Here is a 19,691-nt window from a genome sequence, read left to right as displayed (position 1 = left end):
CAGTGAATTGAAAGACATGCGATTTTCTGCTTTAGTTTGCGCAGCATTCAATTTGTCTGCACGGCCTGGTTTGTTACAGGACCGACGAGAGCCAAAAAATGTTTATATTAATAATATATCTATTGAAAACGGGTGATGACTTTAACTTGTGCTCATATGCCTCTATCAGGCTTCACATGTGTTATTAAAAATTGAGTGTCGCAGATTTCCAATGCAATTAAACATAATTAAGTGAACATGTACACTGAATGTAAGTATAAAAGAATGCACCTTATTGCCTCTGCTCCCAGTTTCTCCTTTATCTCCGGGGGCTCCTACGGCACCCTGCAACATAAGTTTTAAGTACATAATTTATGTTTCAAAAATTAGTTGTTGATATTCCATAAAATTGTACCTTTTAGGTTTCCGGTAAAATGCGAAACATAGCATTAATATACACAAAGAGTGTATACCCTTGATAAAATTAAAAAAAAATTAATTGTATCGAATTACAAAATAATTAACTGGTTAAAATTTGCTTAAAGTGAATAAATCAACTCATCAAAATACGCAGAATTTCACACTGTAATTCATTTAAATATGCAGAAAACCTTTAATAAATTAAATGAACTTATCAGAATAAAACCCTTTAATAATAAGAAGAGACACTTACGGCGGGTCCTGGCTGTCCCGGCGCACCCATTATACCAAATTCTCCCGCTTCTCCCTGTGCAGTAAAAAAACCGGCTATCAATTTATTTTTTCAACAACCAGATCAGAATGGAGATTTTTTTTTTCTGGGGAACTGTACAACTGGTAACTAAATAAAATATCTGTAGTTATTTTTAAAGAAAACTTACGTTTACTAAATTAAAGTATACCGGGTACTTTTAGCCATGTTCACTAATACTATAGGCATACCAGTAGTACGTTTAACTAACTTCATGAAATGTGTGAGTATTTGCAAGGTTTCACATATCATTCATTAGTTAGGAATACATTTAATAGTTACCCTCTCTCCTCGCTCACCCTGGGGACCAGACACACCCGTAGGTCCTTGGGGTCCCTAAATGAAAACGAACCACCAAACACATTCACTAAATCGTTATGTCATTTCAATTTCAAACTGAATATATATATATATATATATATATATATATATATATATATATATATATATATATATATATATATATATATATATGCCTGTGATCAACAATTCACTCCTTCAAACAGTGAATCATCAAAAATGAGATCTTTGCACAACAAAGCGTACTTTTTTATTTAAATTTTAATGGATTTTATTTATTTTCTCTACGGTTGAAATATTCAATATGTTCTTCTCCAAGGAGTTACTAAGTAAATGATGTTGAGTATCAGCCACTATACCTGAGGTCCTGGGGGTCCAGGAAGGCCGGAAGGACCTGTAGGTCCCCTAGGACCCTTTTCTCCAGAGGCTCCTGGTGCACCGGGTGATCCGTTCATACCAGCAGGACCCTGTATGAAAAATACACATATAAACATTCTACTTGCGCACATATCATACAAGAAAAAAGAAAATGTTCAGATTCAATTTATTAAGGACTATGAAATTCTAAAATAAAAAGGGAATATATATATGTTGGATTGTTCATTTGTCCGTTTTTTCGTCGTATGTATGAGCAAAATTTGAACTGGCAAAATAAGTTTTAACAGGTGAACTTACATTTTCTCCTGGAGGTCCGTCTGGACCTTGAGGTCCGACGGGACCAGGTGAGCCTGGTGGCCCATTCAGTCCATCCAAACCATTCCTTCCTGGTTCTCCAGGTGATCCCTTTCAAATTAGAGCAGTTGATGAATATTCATTATTATCACATACTAATATTCAATAATATTAACCTGTTAAATTAAGTCTGTTTGATTATTGCTTGCTACACAGGATGAGTAAGAGTCGTTCTAGTTATTAAGTCAAAAGACTTTTTTAATTCGTTTTTCTTGCTTAATTATTACGAAGAACTATGTACAGTTCGAAGTGTAATACATTTCAGCATATTAGTACAAATGTGTTATCTCTATTCTGACTCTCACCAAATGGTCACTGTTTTCTATCGATGATGATACTTACCATCAGACCCTGCTCTCCTTGTGGACCCATTTCTCCTGTGGCTCCGGGGTACCCGGGGGCGCCTCGCTCACCCTGGGGACCGGATGGGCCGGGGGGTCCTTGAAGACCCTAGGACAATGGAAAAAATCAGCATGAAATTTACGTCTACCGTGTTCTTAATTTATAGATCTTCATATTCAACGACGCATTGTGAAAGTGAGAGATTTACCAAAACACTTTCTATCGGAACAACATTTTAGCAATAGGACTAATTTTTATATTTTTCTCCGTAGGGGTTGGGGTGGTTTAAAGATTTGTATTATTTCGATTTTTAAAAAAATGTTTGCTCCTTTGATTTAAAAAGGCACTCTACGTTTCGGGAGAGAAAAAAAACAAGGGGTAAATGTTTGTACATTCGATAAAAAGCACTGTCATGTGCTTACGATTAAGAATATAAAGATGGGCGCCCCTTTTAGCCCACATGTAGTGATTGGCAGTTACCTGTGGCCCGGAGTTCCCGCGCTCGCCCGGTGCTCCGTCGCGTCCGTCGCTGCCATCGTCTCCGGGTCGGCCCACTGGTCCTGGGGCGCCTATTTCTCCTCGGTCTCCCTTAAAATCAAGTTCTTTGGTTAAATACCACACAAACAAATTAACCTGGGGCGCCTATTTCTCCTCGGTCTCCCTTAAAACCAAGATCTTTGGTTAAATACCACACAAACAAATTAACTTTTAAAACAATATGTTTTAAAAATGATATGAAATACCATTAAACGTATCATTTATCCTTTTTAAAAATTGATTTACTTATCATAAATTATTCAACTTATCTCCCATACTTTTGTCTGAGAATTCAACCGAGGATTCAACTGATGTCAGAAAAAGGCATGAACAACATTACAAACTATTCAGTGAAACCTTATGGCAATTTGGGTATCGTTTCTTCAGATATATTTGGAATTATGTTGAACCCTACCCTGTCTCCCTGTCGTCCCATCTCTCCCGGGGCTCCAGTTGGGCCGGCTTCGCCCGGTAGACCCTGTGGGCCAGATCGTCCGGGTGAACCGGGCGTCCCGGGCGGTCCTTGAGGCCCAGCTTCTCCGACTTCTCCCTTGCCACCAGATTCCCCTGGTCTTCCCTGCATAAATCAAACTCAATATTAATAAGACTGGGTGGTCAACAAAACCCGTCTGATATACTAATTCTAATTAGTTAAGCGTAAAGAGATGGAATGTTGATTTATACAGTGCATGTTATCAGTATGAAAATGTTTACGACTGATGGACGAAGACATCGCATGACGACGATAATAAATTCAGATTGCAGGCCAGTTAAGTGGCCTATGTTACTTCAAAATCGTAACTATATTCCACATTGACAGTCAAATTTCCGATGATTTCACGTATCTATGACACCAACCCGGGCACAGGTCATTGGTGACACCTTGCTTTAAATACATATACGTTGGATCAGACATGTACATAAGTAACATTTTAGATAAAGTGTACTTGCATTTTCTCCGGATATTCCTTGCTCCCCTTGGAATCCACGAGGACCAGGATCTCCCTATAATTCAATTGATATATCCATAGCTGTCTTGAAATTCATATTGTTATGCCATGTAAAACGGGTGATCATGAAAATAATACATATTTTTCAAGTATAACTCGTCTCGGATTATTTACATACCCGTGGGCCAGGAGCCCCAATCTCTCCAGATAGCCCTGGGGGGCCTGGGTCTCCCTAAAGTATTGAAATAAATAGGTACATGTATAAAAATTTAAAATCATATCTTAGATATACGTTTCTAAAATGAAAGATGCTAATTTAAAATTCAATTTAAAATATCAGCATTTAATGAAATCACACAGTTTAAATGATGTGATATATTTAATTTCACTTAACTTGACTTCAAAGAAAACATACACGTGATCGACATACATGTACTAGCATTAAAACGTGCTACTTTTGTTATCGCATATTCCTAAAGTTTAATGATCTCCTTGAGTCTTTAAGAAAAAACTTCCGACTCAGTTATAAAAGAAATTCTCAGATGAAAACAAAAGCAAAAGTAACGAGCTTTCTCCCAGTATCTATCAAGGTACTAGTATATGTATTCGATAGAAACGAACCATTCGAATACTTCCGACAATCTGTGATCGGAAACCACACTTTACCTGAACACCCCGCTCCCCTACAGGTCCGGGATTTCCTGGATATCCTCTTGGTCCGTCTGATCCGGGTGTCCCCGGCTCTCCAGGGAGACCTGGATCTCCTCGGGGACCCGGTAAGGCTGGCGCGGTGTTGATAGGGCCGGGGGGACCGGGTTCGCCTTTCAATCCCTCTGCACCCGGTTCACCAGGGATTCCGTCATTACCCGCCAGACCTCTAGGGCCCTATTCAAATAATTGCAAAGTGTATTATCTTCTTTCCTTCTTCCTATAGCAAATCGAACGAACAGTTGGATGAATAAAAAAAAATCCTAATGATTTAAAAGCTATGCATATTATCAAGTCTGTACCGGCGCAGGGGTAATTTGATACAATTTAATATCAGTTATACTCCTAAAATAAACAATGTGGAATGTATATGAACATATTTCTCGTATTCCGACATCCTTGAAATAGTGGATTATAAGATCATTTACCCTGTTTCCACGTGACCCTCTTGGTCCTGGTAGCCCGGAATCTCCTGGTAATCCCTGAAATCAAACGAGAATATCTTTGTAGTGTATAATTATACATGTACATGTACATTTATAAGTAAACGTAGATGTCATTTATATGCAGCTCAAACAATTAGTCATAACTGTGCAGACAAAAGTGGGTTGAAATAGCTACACACATTATATCATTAGCGATAAAATCGATTTTAAGATAATCAGCCTATATATGCATAGGGTTACGATTGTATCTATTAGAGAGTTTGGACAAATGTCATGAATGTCGTCCTAACTATATGTACATGTACAAATAGGTTGTGACAAGCCCCGACTTAGCTTACAAAAAAAACCGCGTAGTTTAACATTTCAAACCGTTTTGAAAATGGCTATAGTTATTAATTTTATTCCCAGTAGCTTATACATGTACAACTTTTTTAACCTTCAGGTAAAGAAAATGATATGTTTAATGATGTATATGTCTCCGGAATTAATAATCAATTAAACTGATGGTTGAATTGATTGATTGAGTGGGGTTACTGACCACGACTCCGGGACTGCCCGTGTCTCCTCGCTCTCCGATTGGTCCTTGTGGTCCCTGGAATAGAAACAAAAATAATATGAATTGATATAAAATCTTTAGAAAAAAAAATTATCGCACACACAAAATAAAATGCAGTAGAATAAAATCGAGTTAAAAATTTAGAATAAGCAAGTGTTTTATCATATTTTATAAAGGTCTCTATCTTTCACATATATAATATAAACCAAATATATGACATTTTGTTCAAGATAATATCAAAAAATTTTAAGAGAGAGATATGAGAGAGAGAAGAGAGAAAGAGAGAGAGAGAGAGGTGTTTGAAAGGAGTACCGGTGGTCCTGGTTCTCCTGGGGGGCCGGATGTCCCCCGTTCTCCGGTGGGACCCCTCGGTCCGGACGGTCCTGGCTCTCCTTGTATTCCTGGTTCACCCTGAAAACAACAATTCAAGTATTATAGACTTTTAATCACAGTAGATCAACAATTTCATGATTTTTATTTGAGATGGGTTTTTTTTATTCTAAAGTTAATACCAAATTAAACAACCGTGAAATTTTTTATTTGAAATGTTTTCTCAAATATACACAAAATAGAGGCTTAAATATTATGTAAAAGTTAATTAATTTCAATCCCTTATCTTAAGATAAATATGAATCATACCCATCAAATACCAGGGCAGAAGGGGTTAATTTGATTTTTTGTGCAACTTGGCCTTCTATCGATATCATTTAAAAATGTTTAACTTGTCTTCCTTTTACAGTAAGGGCCTGAAGTTTGGACACAATTATAACCAGTGCTCAGACTGTATAATGAAATTTTCATTTTACATTCCCCGGAAGGATACTTAAATGGTAAGTTATTTTTTTTTCTTCCTCTACTCTTTCATAATAAGCAGTATTATGCTTTATTACGGGCATTTATTAAAATAAAATTCTAAATTAAAAGCTACATTATAATTGGATTATATATTCATTATTATATTAATTGTACCTTGTACTTAATAGAGAAGGCTACATACACATGTAGGCTATGCCTGCTGTCCAATTAATTTATGTACATGTAATATGAGCACACATAATAAAATTTGTTCAAATCAAATCAAATATAGTACGAGGCGATGTGGGCAAAAATTGTGAAGTTTGATTTTCTTTGATCAAGCTTTAAATCATAAAATTAGATTTTACTCAAACAAACAAAATATTATTTTTTTTTTCATTTTTTTTTCCAGAAAAATTTGTTTATAGAAAATTTTTGGATTATCTGTTTTGCATTACCTTGATATTATCTAACATAAACAAAATACATCGGCTAACACTTTTTTTTTTATTAGATTGCATAAGCTGATGTTTTTCCACTGTAGCATTGACTCACCCTCTCCCCTGGAACTCCCGGCTCACCGTTTGGTCCCGGGGCGCCGGGTTCGCCGGTTTTTCCGTTATCTCCCGGAACACCTGGTCCTCCAGGTGGCCCCTGCGATGATAAATAAGTGTAAGCTTATAACATTCAGCAAAAATAAAAAATCAAACAAGAGGCCAAGGGCCACATAGCTCACCTGAGCAAAAATAGCCTTAACTCTGATAAAATTAGCAATATAGTATCAAAATCAAAATATCTTGACAACTAAGTACAGTAGATCTTGCTAAAAAAAATGAAAATCTACTAATTTTTATCCACATATTTTTTGGGTAAATACCAAGCCCCTTTTGTTGTTGTACCTGTAAGAAAATTTTTCTCAATTCCTATACACCCCCCCCCCCCCCCCCATTTTGCTCTAGGGAATCATGGTTTCATCAAATTCAAATCTGCACAGCCTGTGCTTTCACATAAGTTACTGCTTTTTGGACTGAAAAAGTTCCAAGAATATTTTTAAATATTTTCTCTATATATTCCTATCTAAAAATTAATTTCCCACTGCGGCCCTGCCCTACACCCCCCCCCCCCCCTCGGAACTATGATTTAACAAACTTGAATTTACACTACATGAGGATGCCTCCACACAAGTTTAAGCTTTCCTGGCCTAATAGTTTTCAAAAAAGAAGATTTTTAAAGACTTTTTCCATATATTCATATGTAAAAATTCATCCCTCACTATGGCCTCACCCTACAACCCCCCCCCTTTCAGCTTTCAGCTCAGGTGAGCTAAATAAAAAACCAATATTGGAAATCTACAAATGAAAAAATGATTACATAGACATTTCTTAAAAATTTTTATTTTGCAACTACTGATGATAAATATGGGAGCAAGGTATCAAATTTTGACTTTCAGAACATTCTTGTCAACCAAGTTAACTCCCTTAGATGCTGCAGTGTGTTAGAATAAGCCTCAGACAGTATCCAGAATATAAAGAGTATTATTTATAAAAGTGACTTACATTGAATCCAGGATCTCCAGCGACACCAGTTTCTCCTCTCTCTCCTTGTGGCCCCTAAATAAACAAAACACAGAATTAATATATTTTTTTTAAAAATTGCAATTATTTTGACAGATTAAGATTGTTTAAAAAGGCTTAAAATTCTGTTTCAGTGAGATATTTGTCGGTAATAATACACAAACCTGAATGCCTATTGGTCCTTCGGGTCCCGGGGGACCGGCCGGTCCACGTACACCTCTCCCTCCTTGACGACCCGGGGGTCCAGAGTCACCGTCTCTTCCTGGGAGACCCTATAGCAAATACAAGATTGTCAGTTTCACTATGGTCAATACTAAACAGATAAATCATTATAAAAATAAAATACAAAGCTTGCTATACCGCCTGAATCACGTATTTAGGTTTTCGGTATTTGATTATTTATCTATATTTACATTTTCCAGTGTCTTTGCCTGTGATAACACTACGTATCGATTTTGTACTATATAACCCATAATACAAATGACGCCAAATCGAGGGGCCAACGGGGTTTGCTTATTTATATCTAAATATATAATCGTATGATGGCTTAAAATCATATAAATATAAATAATAAGGAATCATTCTTTGAATATTATGAGATGATAATTTCGGTCGGGGTGTGATCAAATCTATCACAAAGCCCTTCGGGCTTTATTGGATTTGATCACACCCCGACCGAAATTATCACCTCATAATACTCAAAAAATGATTCCTTATTCCTTATATGCATGCACCAAATTTAAATAAAACTAGAAGTCCAACCAGGTAATTAGCCCTACCGACTCTCCGACGATTCCACTGGGTCCCTGGAGTCCTGGATTTCCTGGGGGGCCGGGGGGGCCAGCTTCTCCGTTTTTGCCGTCTTTTCCTGCGAGTCCCTATACAAACACAGGCGAGGAACAGTTGTATTATACTCTATTAAGGCGATGTCACATTGATTACACGAAATTTCAATGCTGAATAGTATACATTTACTAGTATATATTTTATGAATATTTACAGGTTGTCCGCGTTCTCCCTGTTGCCCTTGGTTACCACTCTTTCCTGGTCTACCCTGTAACGGAAATAAAAATTATCAAGGATAACCAATGAACTTAGATTGTTTGTCATTTATTCTTTTGATATTTCGGAGGAAGAGTACATTAATATATGTTTATAAACGGTATTTTTAAAGAAATTTACCATACCAGTATGTTTGACTGTCAAAAAATACTGAAAAAGCAACTTCCATAGGACGTGCACCTACCCTTGGTCCAGGTGGGCCTTGAAATCCGGGTGTTCCTTGTATCCCCTGTAGACCAAACAAATAAAGGGTTTTTAAAAAAAATAAACCAACGATAGATTCTAAACCATTTGTGTTTCAAAAATGACACACAACTGCAAGAAAAAATATGCACAAAGTCTCTCTAACTATATGAAAATCACAGAGATAACTGAAAAACAACAGGCTCTTTTGTTGAATTTAATTTGTTTAATGTTTATCTTAATATTCCTTCTTTTTTCTTTATTGTAACACTTATACAAGGTTTTAAAGGATTAGGTACTGTACCGGGTCTCCGGAGATTCCTGGCTCCCCTGCTTGTCCCCTCTCCCCGGGTCTCCCAGAAGATCCAGGCGAGCCTTGTGGTCCTGGCAATCCAGTTGCTCCAGGGGATCCCTGAAGGAATACATGTTTATAAAATTTGACTATATAATCGTAAATTTAAATTTTATCTCTGTGTATTCTCACAAAATGTCCGAGTTTTCTTTTAATTTGTATTTTGTTTCCTTGAAATATACATACCCTTTCTCCTGTTAATCCGACTGGCCCTTGTTGTCCTGGGGGCCCGGGAGGTCCCTGTCAATCAAATCAATAGAACAAGTACTGCTCAGTCATTTTCATAATTTCATAATGAACGTTTATTATTATAATTTCATACATTCTTTAACGTTTTATGGAATGTGTTCTTTTCAAAGCAGAATAAATTTTAGATCAATTATCATATAAATAATATATAGCTATTGTCGACATACATGTAGACTATACATACCCTCTTCCCTTCCTGTCCGGCAAGTCCAGGTAACCCTTGTTCTCCAGGTGCTCCGGTGTTTCCCTTCTCTCCGATGTCACCTTGACGACCAGGGGTTCCATCTTGACCCTATCACATAATAAGGCTAAGTAACTGAGACACTGTCACATTATAAGTATAAGTAAATCTGACCAAATCACACAATAGGTCTATTTAATTGTGACCCTATCATATACTGTAAACGTGGTTATATTGACGAGTTCAAAATTTGACGATTTTTTAGTAAGAGACAATTGGCGAGTTTTAATTTTGACGAATATTTGAATAAGAGTAAGAGTTATTTATCTTTGATTTCTTATAATGCCAGGGTTAGGGTTATCTTTCTTTGATTAAATTGTATGATCCCTCAGTGTTCCTGGACAATGGAACTAGGCGCGAGACAAGTCAACTTCGCCGGCTTGGGGGATAAGCGACAAATCACCGCTTTGTTTTGTGTGACTCTAGATGGTCACTTATTACCCCCACAACTCATATATTAGGGAACTACATCTATGTGTCATCCAAATATAAACTTACGGATGATTGGGCAATTACCCACTCACCTAATCACTGGTCTACCGAGGAAACGATGTTAGAGTACATTGAGGGGATTATCGTCCCGTATGTTGAGGCTGTTCGCGAATACCTACCCGTGGCACAAATAAATCAACCGGCATTAGCTATTTTCGATGTGTTTGCAGCGCATATAAGCAAAAAAGTCTTATCAGCATTGAAAAAAGCTAACATTCGATATGTGTTCGTACCGGCGGGTTGTACTGACGAATTACAGCCGCTAGATCAAACAGTTAATAAGAAATACAAAGACCGTCTCTAAACCGAATTTCAAAATTGGTACTCTGAGAAAGTTCGCCAGAAACTAGAAAATCAAAAGCCGGGGGAAAACATCGGCTATGTTGACATAGACATGAGAACGTCGACAATTAAACCGCTTCATGCAAAATGGATGCATAAAGTTCATGATGTTATCAGCAAAGGATTGCGACTTTCTTGCGAACTCTTTTACAAGCGTTGGTATTAATAAAATTAAACTTTGATTGAAAAAAAAGTCTGTACAGATTTGATGGAATAAAATTGTTCTTTGTATTTTGTTTTTATTCACTATACGATATTGCCTGAGGTAACAAAGTAGGTCAAACACGGCATGATAATTACGCACGCAAAGTTATTATAGAATGTTGTGACGATTGAGTGATAATTGCATTTAAAACATGCTTGTTTAGATTTTATGGGTTTTTTCAATGCTAATTACGTGTTTTGTATCATTAACTTTGATCTAGTCCTAACGGGATAATGCCGATAAAAAATTCTGGTATTAATACGCTCTATATATGATGTGAAGTTTGGCGAGTGGAAATTTTGACGAGAAAATAAAAATCGCCAACATAGTCAAAATTAACACATCGTCAAAATTTCCACGTTTACAGTAATGAGTATATGTCACTTTGACCCTATCACATAATTGGTCTATGTAACGCTGGCCCTATACCATAGTAAGACTAGATGTAACTCTGATCTTATCACGTAATACGTCAATGTAGCCCTGATACAATCACATAACAGGTCTATTGGTTCTAACACTATCACATAATAGGTCTATTGGTTCTAACACTATCACATAATAAGTCTATTGGTTCTAACACTATCACATACTAAGTCTACGTAACTCCAGTCAAATCACGTAATAAGTGTAGAGAACTCAAAACGCATCAGAAATTAACAAATTGACTGCATTATAAAAATAAAGTTGTTCTCACAGTGTCTCCCCTGTCTCCGGGTGTTCCCGGCTCTCCGGCCTGTCCCGAGGGCCCCTGGGGTCCGGGGAACCCTTGACTTCCAGGTGCACCTTGCATACCCTAAAAAAGAGTGTTTACTGCATTTAGTCTGATTCACGATCTTAGGAGTCGCCATATTTTGATCTGCTGGTGTAAATTTTTGCGTTTTGATACCAAAATATTAGATTCATTTCCTTTTTTATGATATAATTCTAGCGCTTTTTAAATTGAAAATGATAAAAACAATGTAAAACTGCTTCTTTCAAGTTTGAAATGAAATCAGAAATCAAAATAAATTTCGGAAATAATAGCAACCCGTAAAAATTCCAATTTAATTGTAAGATTGATACTGTTTATTTGTAGTATCGATGGATCTAACACTCTGTTGAATTACCATTTCTCCCTTTGGTCCAGTTGCGCCATCGGTGCCCGGTGCCCCGGGCCGCCCAGGCTCACCTACGGGCCCTGGTAGTCCATTAGCGCCTGGTGGTCCGGTCATTCCCATCTCACCATTAGCTCCCCTCACACCGGCATCGCCCTGTAAAATTCAGGTTATATAGAATACTAACATTTATAGTAGTCTGTGAATTTATATGTTTATTTTTCCAACAATCGAGTCGTGTGTTTTCTATCCCCCCCCCCCCCCCATCGAAGCTCGAGAATAGAATTACAATTTCTTCAGCGTAAAATCGGTTACTTTCATGCATGACATGAGTTAATTAATAAAGTGACCAGATAACAAACCTGATAGCTATAACAGAGTTAAATGAACACATAATCTAAATCTTAAAATGAATGCTAAAGACTTCTTCCAACAGTGCAGAATTTTTTTAAGGATTGAAATATATCAACATTAATTATATTTGTTTAAGTTTTTAATATTTTCTTGTACATGTACCCATTGCTTGGTTTTGAATCACCGACCTTTGCTCCTATGCTCCCAGGAAATCCCGGGGATCCGGGGGGTCCTATTGGACCCATGGGTCCCTGTTCTCCAGGACTTCCGTCCAAACCTCGAAGTCCCTAAATAAAAAATAGCGTGCTATTATTTCTTTTAATTAATTCAGAGTAGTTATACCTATATCGAATGGCTAAAAGCAATTAGTAATAAAAAATAATTTTCAAAGTCATCTCAAATACATAACTTAGTTTATTTAATAAAAATTTGAGATTCGTGGCGCTCGGGTTTTTATAAAAAAAATCGACAATGGCACAAAACGTCATTATATATTTAAGCCAATAATCGATTGATCAGTTGACCAATCACAACTATGACCTACCGGTGTCCCATCTGGTCCGTCACGACCCCTCTCTCCGGGGGCTCCGGCCGGCCCCATTAGTCCGGGGCTTCCAGGGGGGCCTACTGGTCCAACTGGGCCCTAAATCATGCAGCATTAGATAATATTAGATAATGCATTAGCATGCTAGTCATAAAAATAATTGCGGAAAATCTGATAAAAAGAATGTTTAAATGGTCTTTTTGGGGGTTTTTTCAAACTGACCTTGTCTCCAGGTTTCCCTGCCTCCCCAGTCATTCCAGGCCCTCCAGGCATACCCTACGATAAATAAATAATTAATCAGAAATATTTCTCTCTCTCTCTCTCTCTCTCTCTCTCTCTCTCTCTCTCTCTCTCTCTCTCTCTCTCTCTCTCTCTCTCTCTCTCCACCTACCCTGTGTCCTTTCATTCCAGGCATCCCAGGCATTCCTGGACTTCCTGGATTACCCTTTAAAAATAGAAGCAGCCATTTACATTTGAAATATCTTATATTCACATTATTGATGTATGAAACTGCGAAAATCAGAAAATCGTATTAACATTTATTTTTCTTTAATATTTTCTATAATCCATGCTGTACCTCTGGTTACAAATTATGTAAACCTGTAAATCTGCTCTATGTATAACTCCTATATCAGTACTAGTAAGCTAAACTCACGGGTTCTCCTGTTTGTCCCGGGGGTCCCTGTTCTCCTGGCAAACCCTCATCTCCCTTACAACAAACAACCATTGGCACTGAGTATCGTAGATTGCAAACAAAAACCCACAAAAATGATTAAAGAGATTGAAATAAAATCATGCATTTATTGTTTAAGTCAAACAATTACGTCGTTTCCATTTTGACCGGTTGGTCCGGGAAACCCCCTTGGACCTGGGGGTCCGCTAGGTCCCGGTTCTCCATTCTCGCCACGAGGACCAGGAAATCCAGGGGATCCCTATGATAAACAAAGAAAAAATAAAATTATTTCCATATTCATTATCGTGCCATTTCTAGTGCTTTTAATATTTTTATTTTGTTTGCTTTGTACATATATATATGTTCTCTAGATCCGCCACTTTAAGAAGCCTAGTGATATTTCCGGTAGTTGTTTTATCTACATTAATGTTGGTAACGCCATACGAGGGAGCCGGCTTACCGGTTGTCCGGGGGGTCCTTGTGGGCCTCTTGGTCCGGGCATGCCAACACCAACCTGAAAACATCAGAATCACACTCATAGTCACGTTACATTTTCATATGTGTTTATGCATTCTAAAAAGAAAGGACTTTTAAACAATGATAAGTTTAAAATGATTTATAGATAAACATTGATAACAAATTTGAGATGCTTCGAACTTAAGTCATCTAAAATATTTAAATATTGTTCAATTTAACACATGTGTACACACTTGTCTATATTCACTTGGTACATGTACTTATACATCCGGATTGTACAATTCGCTTTAAAATCACTTATAATTTCTACATATATGTATCTGCAAGTCTTTGAAGCGCTTATTCATCCAATAACCCTAAACTAAACCATTAATTATGTACACATGGCAGCACAACTGTCTCACTCCGTATGTCCGCCATGTTTTAGTGGCATGTCTTACCCCTGGGTAAGGGTACGGGGCGACGGCAGCACCTCCCGCCTTCTCGTCTGCTACAACGAATGCCTCTTTGCCAATCACTGCCCCAAGTTTACCTGCATCCGCAGGAACAAACATCTCCTGTGTTCAAAAAAAAAAATTTTAATCTTTTTTTATTTTTCTATAAAAAGTTTAAATTCAAATTTGATTCAAACTTTATGATGTTTACCTTTGCAGCTTCTTTTTGTACAAATGTTGCCGCTAAAAATACAATGAAAGTACGTAAATACATTTCAATATAAAAATAAGTTTCTATAATTTTCAAAACTAGTAAATAGATTTCCATTGACCAGTGCATAAACATGTATCTAAAATGAAGAGATACCCTGGTTTCGAAACCATATAAAGAAATAAACTGAAAAAGTTTTTTTAAGCGTGGGGGGGGGGGGTTTACACTAGTTGCGCGGAAAGCTTACTTACACCGCGTAAAATACCCCCGCGCGTATGGTTAAATGAATCTATATTTTAGTGTGGTAAATCATGCATCTGCGAATTTATTACCCAAGCGCATTGACTGCAGAAAAAGCATACTTTAGCACCAGCGTAAATAGCCACTTTTACAGAATGTAGATCTTTACTGATGGTCCTTTTGTACAGTTCGGGATGGACAGTTTAAGTGGCCATAAGTTGCTAGTACATGTATTACCTTCGCATCGTTCGGGACAACATTTCCCATATTCAAAGATCGGTTGTTGTCCCGATGGACAGCCAAGATCCGGGCACTCTATATTACGGTTCAGCCTGTCGATTGGTCCATCATCTCCTTTAACGCAAATGTGCTCTGCACACGGATAATTGGCCGGGTCCGGAATAAAGGTGTCGCCCACTGCATAAAACTGTCCGTTGACAACGCATCCCTCGGGAAAACCTGCAAGTTAAACGTAATGATAAAGTTTTAGATAATCTTGTGTTAAAAAATATGCGGGCAAACATTAAGATACCTCAAAAGATACACAAAATATTAAAAATAGGCTGGAATTCTTGTACAAAAATAGACAAGAAATACCAAATGCAACAATTATTTTCATATTATATATTTTACTAGCTTATATACAAAATATCTATACATTAGATCTGAATTTTTTTGGATGCCTAGTTATTATACACGTGTGTGTTAAATTTATCAATTAAAATTAAACTGTAACAGTTTATAAACTGTTAAAGTTAAGTTTAAATTGATGAATTTTAAACTTTTAATGTACATATAACATAGCGGTACACATGTCGATCCCACGATCAACTTTAATTTCAAATTTTGTTTACGTGGCATATGACTTAAATATACAAGTATTAGATGATATCATTAAAAAGTTATACATAAATGTACAACAACATGGTTACATACATATGTTGTATGTGTATGTATGTGTTGTGTGTGTGTTTATATATCACATATGTGTGTATGTGTATATAAATAAAAATTAAACGAACCCAATACTCAAACGTTTATCTATGTTCGAGTATGAACGTGTGTGTATGTGTGTGTGTATAAATATACACGCACAACACATACACACACGTGTAATCATAATTGATCGTGAGAAAGATCGACATGTCAATTATACATCCTATTAAAATTCACAATTACAGAAATTGAAAACAATCATTTAACAATTGAAACAACTGATAAAACATAAACCAATTACCTCTAGGTTACCTCTTATTTAGCATAAACAATGATTTTCTAAAATTATGATTTTCCTTTTAGAAAATAATACCAGGCAAAAGAACGAGGTTTTCAATAACCTAATCTTACCAATGCGATTTTTAATTAATTTGATTCGAGGATTAATGATGCATTGATTTTTATTTTATTTTTTTTTTTTTTTGTTATCGCTTTTTATGTAAATGCATCTCAGTGCACGGCTTTCCATTGCAAACACTGAACTTGGAGCAATTTCAGCTACACATGCCACGAACAGTCTATTAAATTTGAATGATCTCTGCTCGTTTTGTTTTCAGTAGTGAGAAGAAATACTCACCGTTCCTGGCATAGTCAATCTCTGCTGCACTGATTATCCAAGAAAACAATAATAAGGATCCCCATCGCACACAAGTGTACGATTTCATTTTGCAAAATTTTGATTTTGTTCGTCAAAATGTAATATACATTATATATAGAAATTAAAGGAAAATGGTCATGCCTGTTTCCCAGGCTTATGGAAACCTCTGCTTTAAAACAAGCAGAAGTAAAATTCTTAGGAATTATCACTTGTCGATTGCAAGAAGTTTTTGCAAATTTACTAAGTCAGCAAAGTTGCGCAAGTTAGCCAATCGCTGTCTTTTTTACAAAACCGGTTTTTTTCTCCAAAACTGCAACGTTTATGTGATGTAAACTTTGTCTTGATAGAAACCTTCGGCTAGCTTATCTCTCGGTGATCTCGACTTGCCATAGAAAAGACTGGGAAACTGTAACGTGCGGTGACCCCTAATGAACTAAACGAATATAAAACTTTAAAATTGAGGGGTAATGTCAAAATAGCTTAGCAACGTTTGCAAGTGAAAATCAAATTTAAAACTTTTTTTTATTAAGCTACAAAATTCATTTCAAGTAAAGATTAAATAGCTTTGAAATAAATTAAGACGTTTTATAAGTTATTTAATAAATTAAAAAAACACCTTAATGTTGCATTTCGTAAATCAGGCCTTGATTTAAAAGATGTAAAATATCGAGTACTTTGGTTTCTACAACATCGAAAGACTGATTTCATGAGTACATGTAAACAAACAGTGTGAGCATTAGATGCAATGTGTGCATCAATTTTGCAGTAAATCCACGTACGTTTTCATAGACTGACAGTCTTTGCATCAATAAGTGCCACTTTTTTAGCTTTTGTTGGAAATTTCGCTGACTGGTTTTGTTTTGGCAGAGTATAAAATCTGACTTGCCGTCATGTGTATCATTGGACTAACATCATCGTATCCAAGATCCATGCTCTGGAAACACTTAAAACTTTTCTGCGTAAATGGAAACCCATTTTTCTGGATTTTTTGTTGATGGTGACGCTATTAAACAATTTGACTTTGTAATTAAATATTCGTTTTATCTCATCCATATACTAAGTAATGCTCTACTGGGCATAAATTTATTTTCACGAAATATTTCAGTTTTGGGGGGGGGGGTTGATTTTAATCAACTCTCCTATGCAGTTACTCTGACAAACCGGAAGTGAAACAGTGTTTGGACCAGGACAAGAAATATTAAAGACCTGAATGACCTGATACTTTATATACATGATATACTTTTATGTTTCGCGTCAAATAAAATAACTTTGTGTGTGTTATTATTATATTTCCATATAAAATGTGGAAGAAAAATATCATGAAATAACATCCATGTGAATTATTTACGCAAAAACATGAAAGACTTGAAAATTTAAATTGAACCAAAAATTTCAGCTGACCTGAAATTTTATATAGTAAGTAAGTAAGTACATGTAAGTAAGTAATTCATTATAGTGATATGTTTTATACCAAATTACAAATATGTAATACAAAATAAATAAAGAAACACCCGGCCCATTGGACCTATATATCACTGCAAATGCAATTTTAACATAAGTACAAATATTATGCATTGCGGATTTTTTTATACAGTAATGATTGTCTGTAAAGGTAAGTTAGATTCAAGTAAATATTTAGAGGTTTGTCTAAAATTTTGTCTTTTATATGAATGATACGTTCCTATGTTCTGCGTAAAATTAGATGACTATGTGTCGGGTTTTATCATATTTCCATGTGACCTGAAACTAAGCTAGGTTTCATCGGTAGACATATATCTATTATTATACTTAAATGTTAAATACTGAAATCTGATTGGTTTAGACGCAGTTGATAATTACCCTCAGCGTTACCTCAACGGGTAACACAACGAATTGTTACATGCGCGAAAATTATGCGCGTATGGTTCGCCGTAAAACTCACAACATTTCTATATAAGCAGTAAAATTTTCCCTAAAATTAAGACATTCAGTTTAATAAAATAAATAGTGCATGCCTGGGAGGGTATCAGTTGAAATTGACATCCCGAGAAAACCATTGTCAACCTCCGCGTCGCGTCGGTTGACAGTGGGGTGTCAATTTCAACTGTTACCCTCCTAAACAGGCATTATTGATATAATGGTAACACAAGAGGCCCAGGGGCCACATCGCTCACCTGAGCAACAATTGCCTTAAATTGATTCTGATCAAATTAGCATTACAGTATCAAAATATGTCTTGACAACTAAGTACAGTAGATCTTGCTTAAAAAAATTGAAAATCTGCCAATTTTTATCCACCTCTTTTTTTTGGTAAATACCAAGCCCCTTTTGCTGTTGTACCTGTAAGAAGATTTTTCTCTATTCCTATATACCCCCCCCCCCCCCCACTTCGTGGCCCCACTTTTCTCTAGGGTATCATGGTTTCATCAAACTTAAATCTGCATAACCTATGCTTTCACACTAAGTACTGAGTTTTGAACCAAAAACTTTCCAAGAAGATTTTCTCTATATATTCCTATGTAAAAATTCAAACCGCCATCACGGTCCCGCCCTACCACTAGCGACTGTGATTTATCAAACTTGAATTTACACTACCCGAGGATGCCTCTACACAAGTTTAAGCTGTTCTGGCCAAATAGTCTTTAAAAAGAAGATTTTTAAAGATTTTCTCTATATATTCCTATGTAAAAATTCATCCCCCCTTGTGGCCTCACCCTACCCCTGGACTTTTATTTAAACAAACTTGAATCTATACGATCTGGGGATGTTTACACTAAAATTTGGGCTTTCCTGGCCTAATAGTTTTGAGAAGAAGGATTTTTAAAGATTTTCTCCATATATAAAAATTTATCCTCCATTGTGGCCCCGCCCTACCCCCAGGGACCATGATTTGAACAAACTTGAATCTAAATTATCTGAGGATGGTTTCACGCCAATTTGAGCTTTCTTGGCAAAATAGTTTTTAAAAGAATTTTTTTTAAAGATTTTCTCTATATATTCCTGTATAAAAATTTATCCCCCAATTGTGGCCCCACCCTACCCCCAGGGACCATGATTTGAACAAACTTGAATCTACACTACCTGAGAATGCTTCCATTTTAATTTGAGCTTTTCTGGCCTGATAGTTTTTGAGTAGAAGATTTTTAAAGATTTTCTCTTTATATTCCTATATAAAACTTGATCCCCCTATTGTGGCCCCACCCTACTCCCGGGGAGCATGATTTGGACAAACTTGAATCTACACTACCTGAGGATGCTTCTGTTTTAATTTGAGCTTTTTCTGGCTTAATAGTTTTTGAGAAGAAGATTATTA

At 36.4% G+C, this 19,691-nt stretch overlaps 1 protein-coding gene across 1 annotated transcript in view; it reads right to left on the bottom strand.

Moving 5' to 3' along the window:
• The window catches only part of LOC128168110 (collagen alpha-1(I) chain-like), an 81,297-nt gene extending 64,672 nt beyond the window's left edge, over window positions 1-16,625 (bottom strand). The window contains exons 1-34 of the mRNA XM_052834248.1: window positions 16,379-16,625; window positions 15,043-15,264; window positions 14,566-14,597; window positions 14,361-14,477; window positions 13,904-13,957; window positions 13,595-13,702; window positions 13,426-13,479; window positions 13,162-13,215; window positions 12,993-13,046; window positions 12,771-12,869; window positions 12,415-12,513; window positions 11,885-12,028; window positions 11,473-11,571; window positions 9,680-9,787; window positions 9,433-9,486; window positions 9,199-9,306; window positions 8,896-8,940; window positions 8,650-8,703; window positions 8,429-8,527; window positions 7,814-7,921; window positions 7,632-7,685; window positions 6,631-6,729; window positions 5,593-5,691; window positions 5,263-5,316; window positions 4,707-4,760; window positions 4,237-4,455; window positions 3,749-3,802; window positions 3,572-3,625; window positions 3,036-3,197; window positions 2,564-2,671; window positions 2,084-2,191; window positions 1,685-1,792; window positions 1,369-1,476; window positions 992-1,045 (exon numbers count right to left, since the gene is read on the bottom strand). Of these exons, the coding sequence (XP_052690208.1) occupies window positions 992-1,045; window positions 1,369-1,476; window positions 1,685-1,792; window positions 2,084-2,191; window positions 2,564-2,671; window positions 3,036-3,197; window positions 3,572-3,625; window positions 3,749-3,802; window positions 4,237-4,455; window positions 4,707-4,760; window positions 5,263-5,316; window positions 5,593-5,691; window positions 6,631-6,729; window positions 7,632-7,685; window positions 7,814-7,921; window positions 8,429-8,527; window positions 8,650-8,703; window positions 8,896-8,940; window positions 9,199-9,306; window positions 9,433-9,486; window positions 9,680-9,787; window positions 11,473-11,571; window positions 11,885-12,028; window positions 12,415-12,513; window positions 12,771-12,869; window positions 12,993-13,046; window positions 13,162-13,215; window positions 13,426-13,479; window positions 13,595-13,702; window positions 13,904-13,957; window positions 14,361-14,477; window positions 14,566-14,597; window positions 15,043-15,264; window positions 16,379-16,466 (3,135 nt within the window). The 5' untranslated portion in view covers window positions 16,467-16,625. The remainder of the gene's footprint in view (window positions 1-991; window positions 1,046-1,368; window positions 1,477-1,684; window positions 1,793-2,083; window positions 2,192-2,563; window positions 2,672-3,035; window positions 3,198-3,571; window positions 3,626-3,748; window positions 3,803-4,236; window positions 4,456-4,706; window positions 4,761-5,262; window positions 5,317-5,592; window positions 5,692-6,630; window positions 6,730-7,631; window positions 7,686-7,813; window positions 7,922-8,428; window positions 8,528-8,649; window positions 8,704-8,895; window positions 8,941-9,198; window positions 9,307-9,432; window positions 9,487-9,679; window positions 9,788-11,472; window positions 11,572-11,884; window positions 12,029-12,414; window positions 12,514-12,770; window positions 12,870-12,992; window positions 13,047-13,161; window positions 13,216-13,425; window positions 13,480-13,594; window positions 13,703-13,903; window positions 13,958-14,360; window positions 14,478-14,565; window positions 14,598-15,042; window positions 15,265-16,378) is intronic.
• Between the last annotated feature and the right edge of the window lie 3,066 nt (window positions 16,626-19,691).

Source organism: Crassostrea angulata, chromosome 1 (assembly GCF_025612915.1).
Source record: "Crassostrea angulata isolate pt1a10 chromosome 1, ASM2561291v2, whole genome shotgun sequence".
NCBI classification, from domain to species: Eukaryota; Metazoa; Mollusca; class Bivalvia; order Ostreida; family Ostreidae; genus Magallana; species Magallana angulata.
The sequence above is the reverse complement of the archived record's forward strand: the minus strand, read 5'-3'. Positions and strand labels throughout refer to the sequence as shown.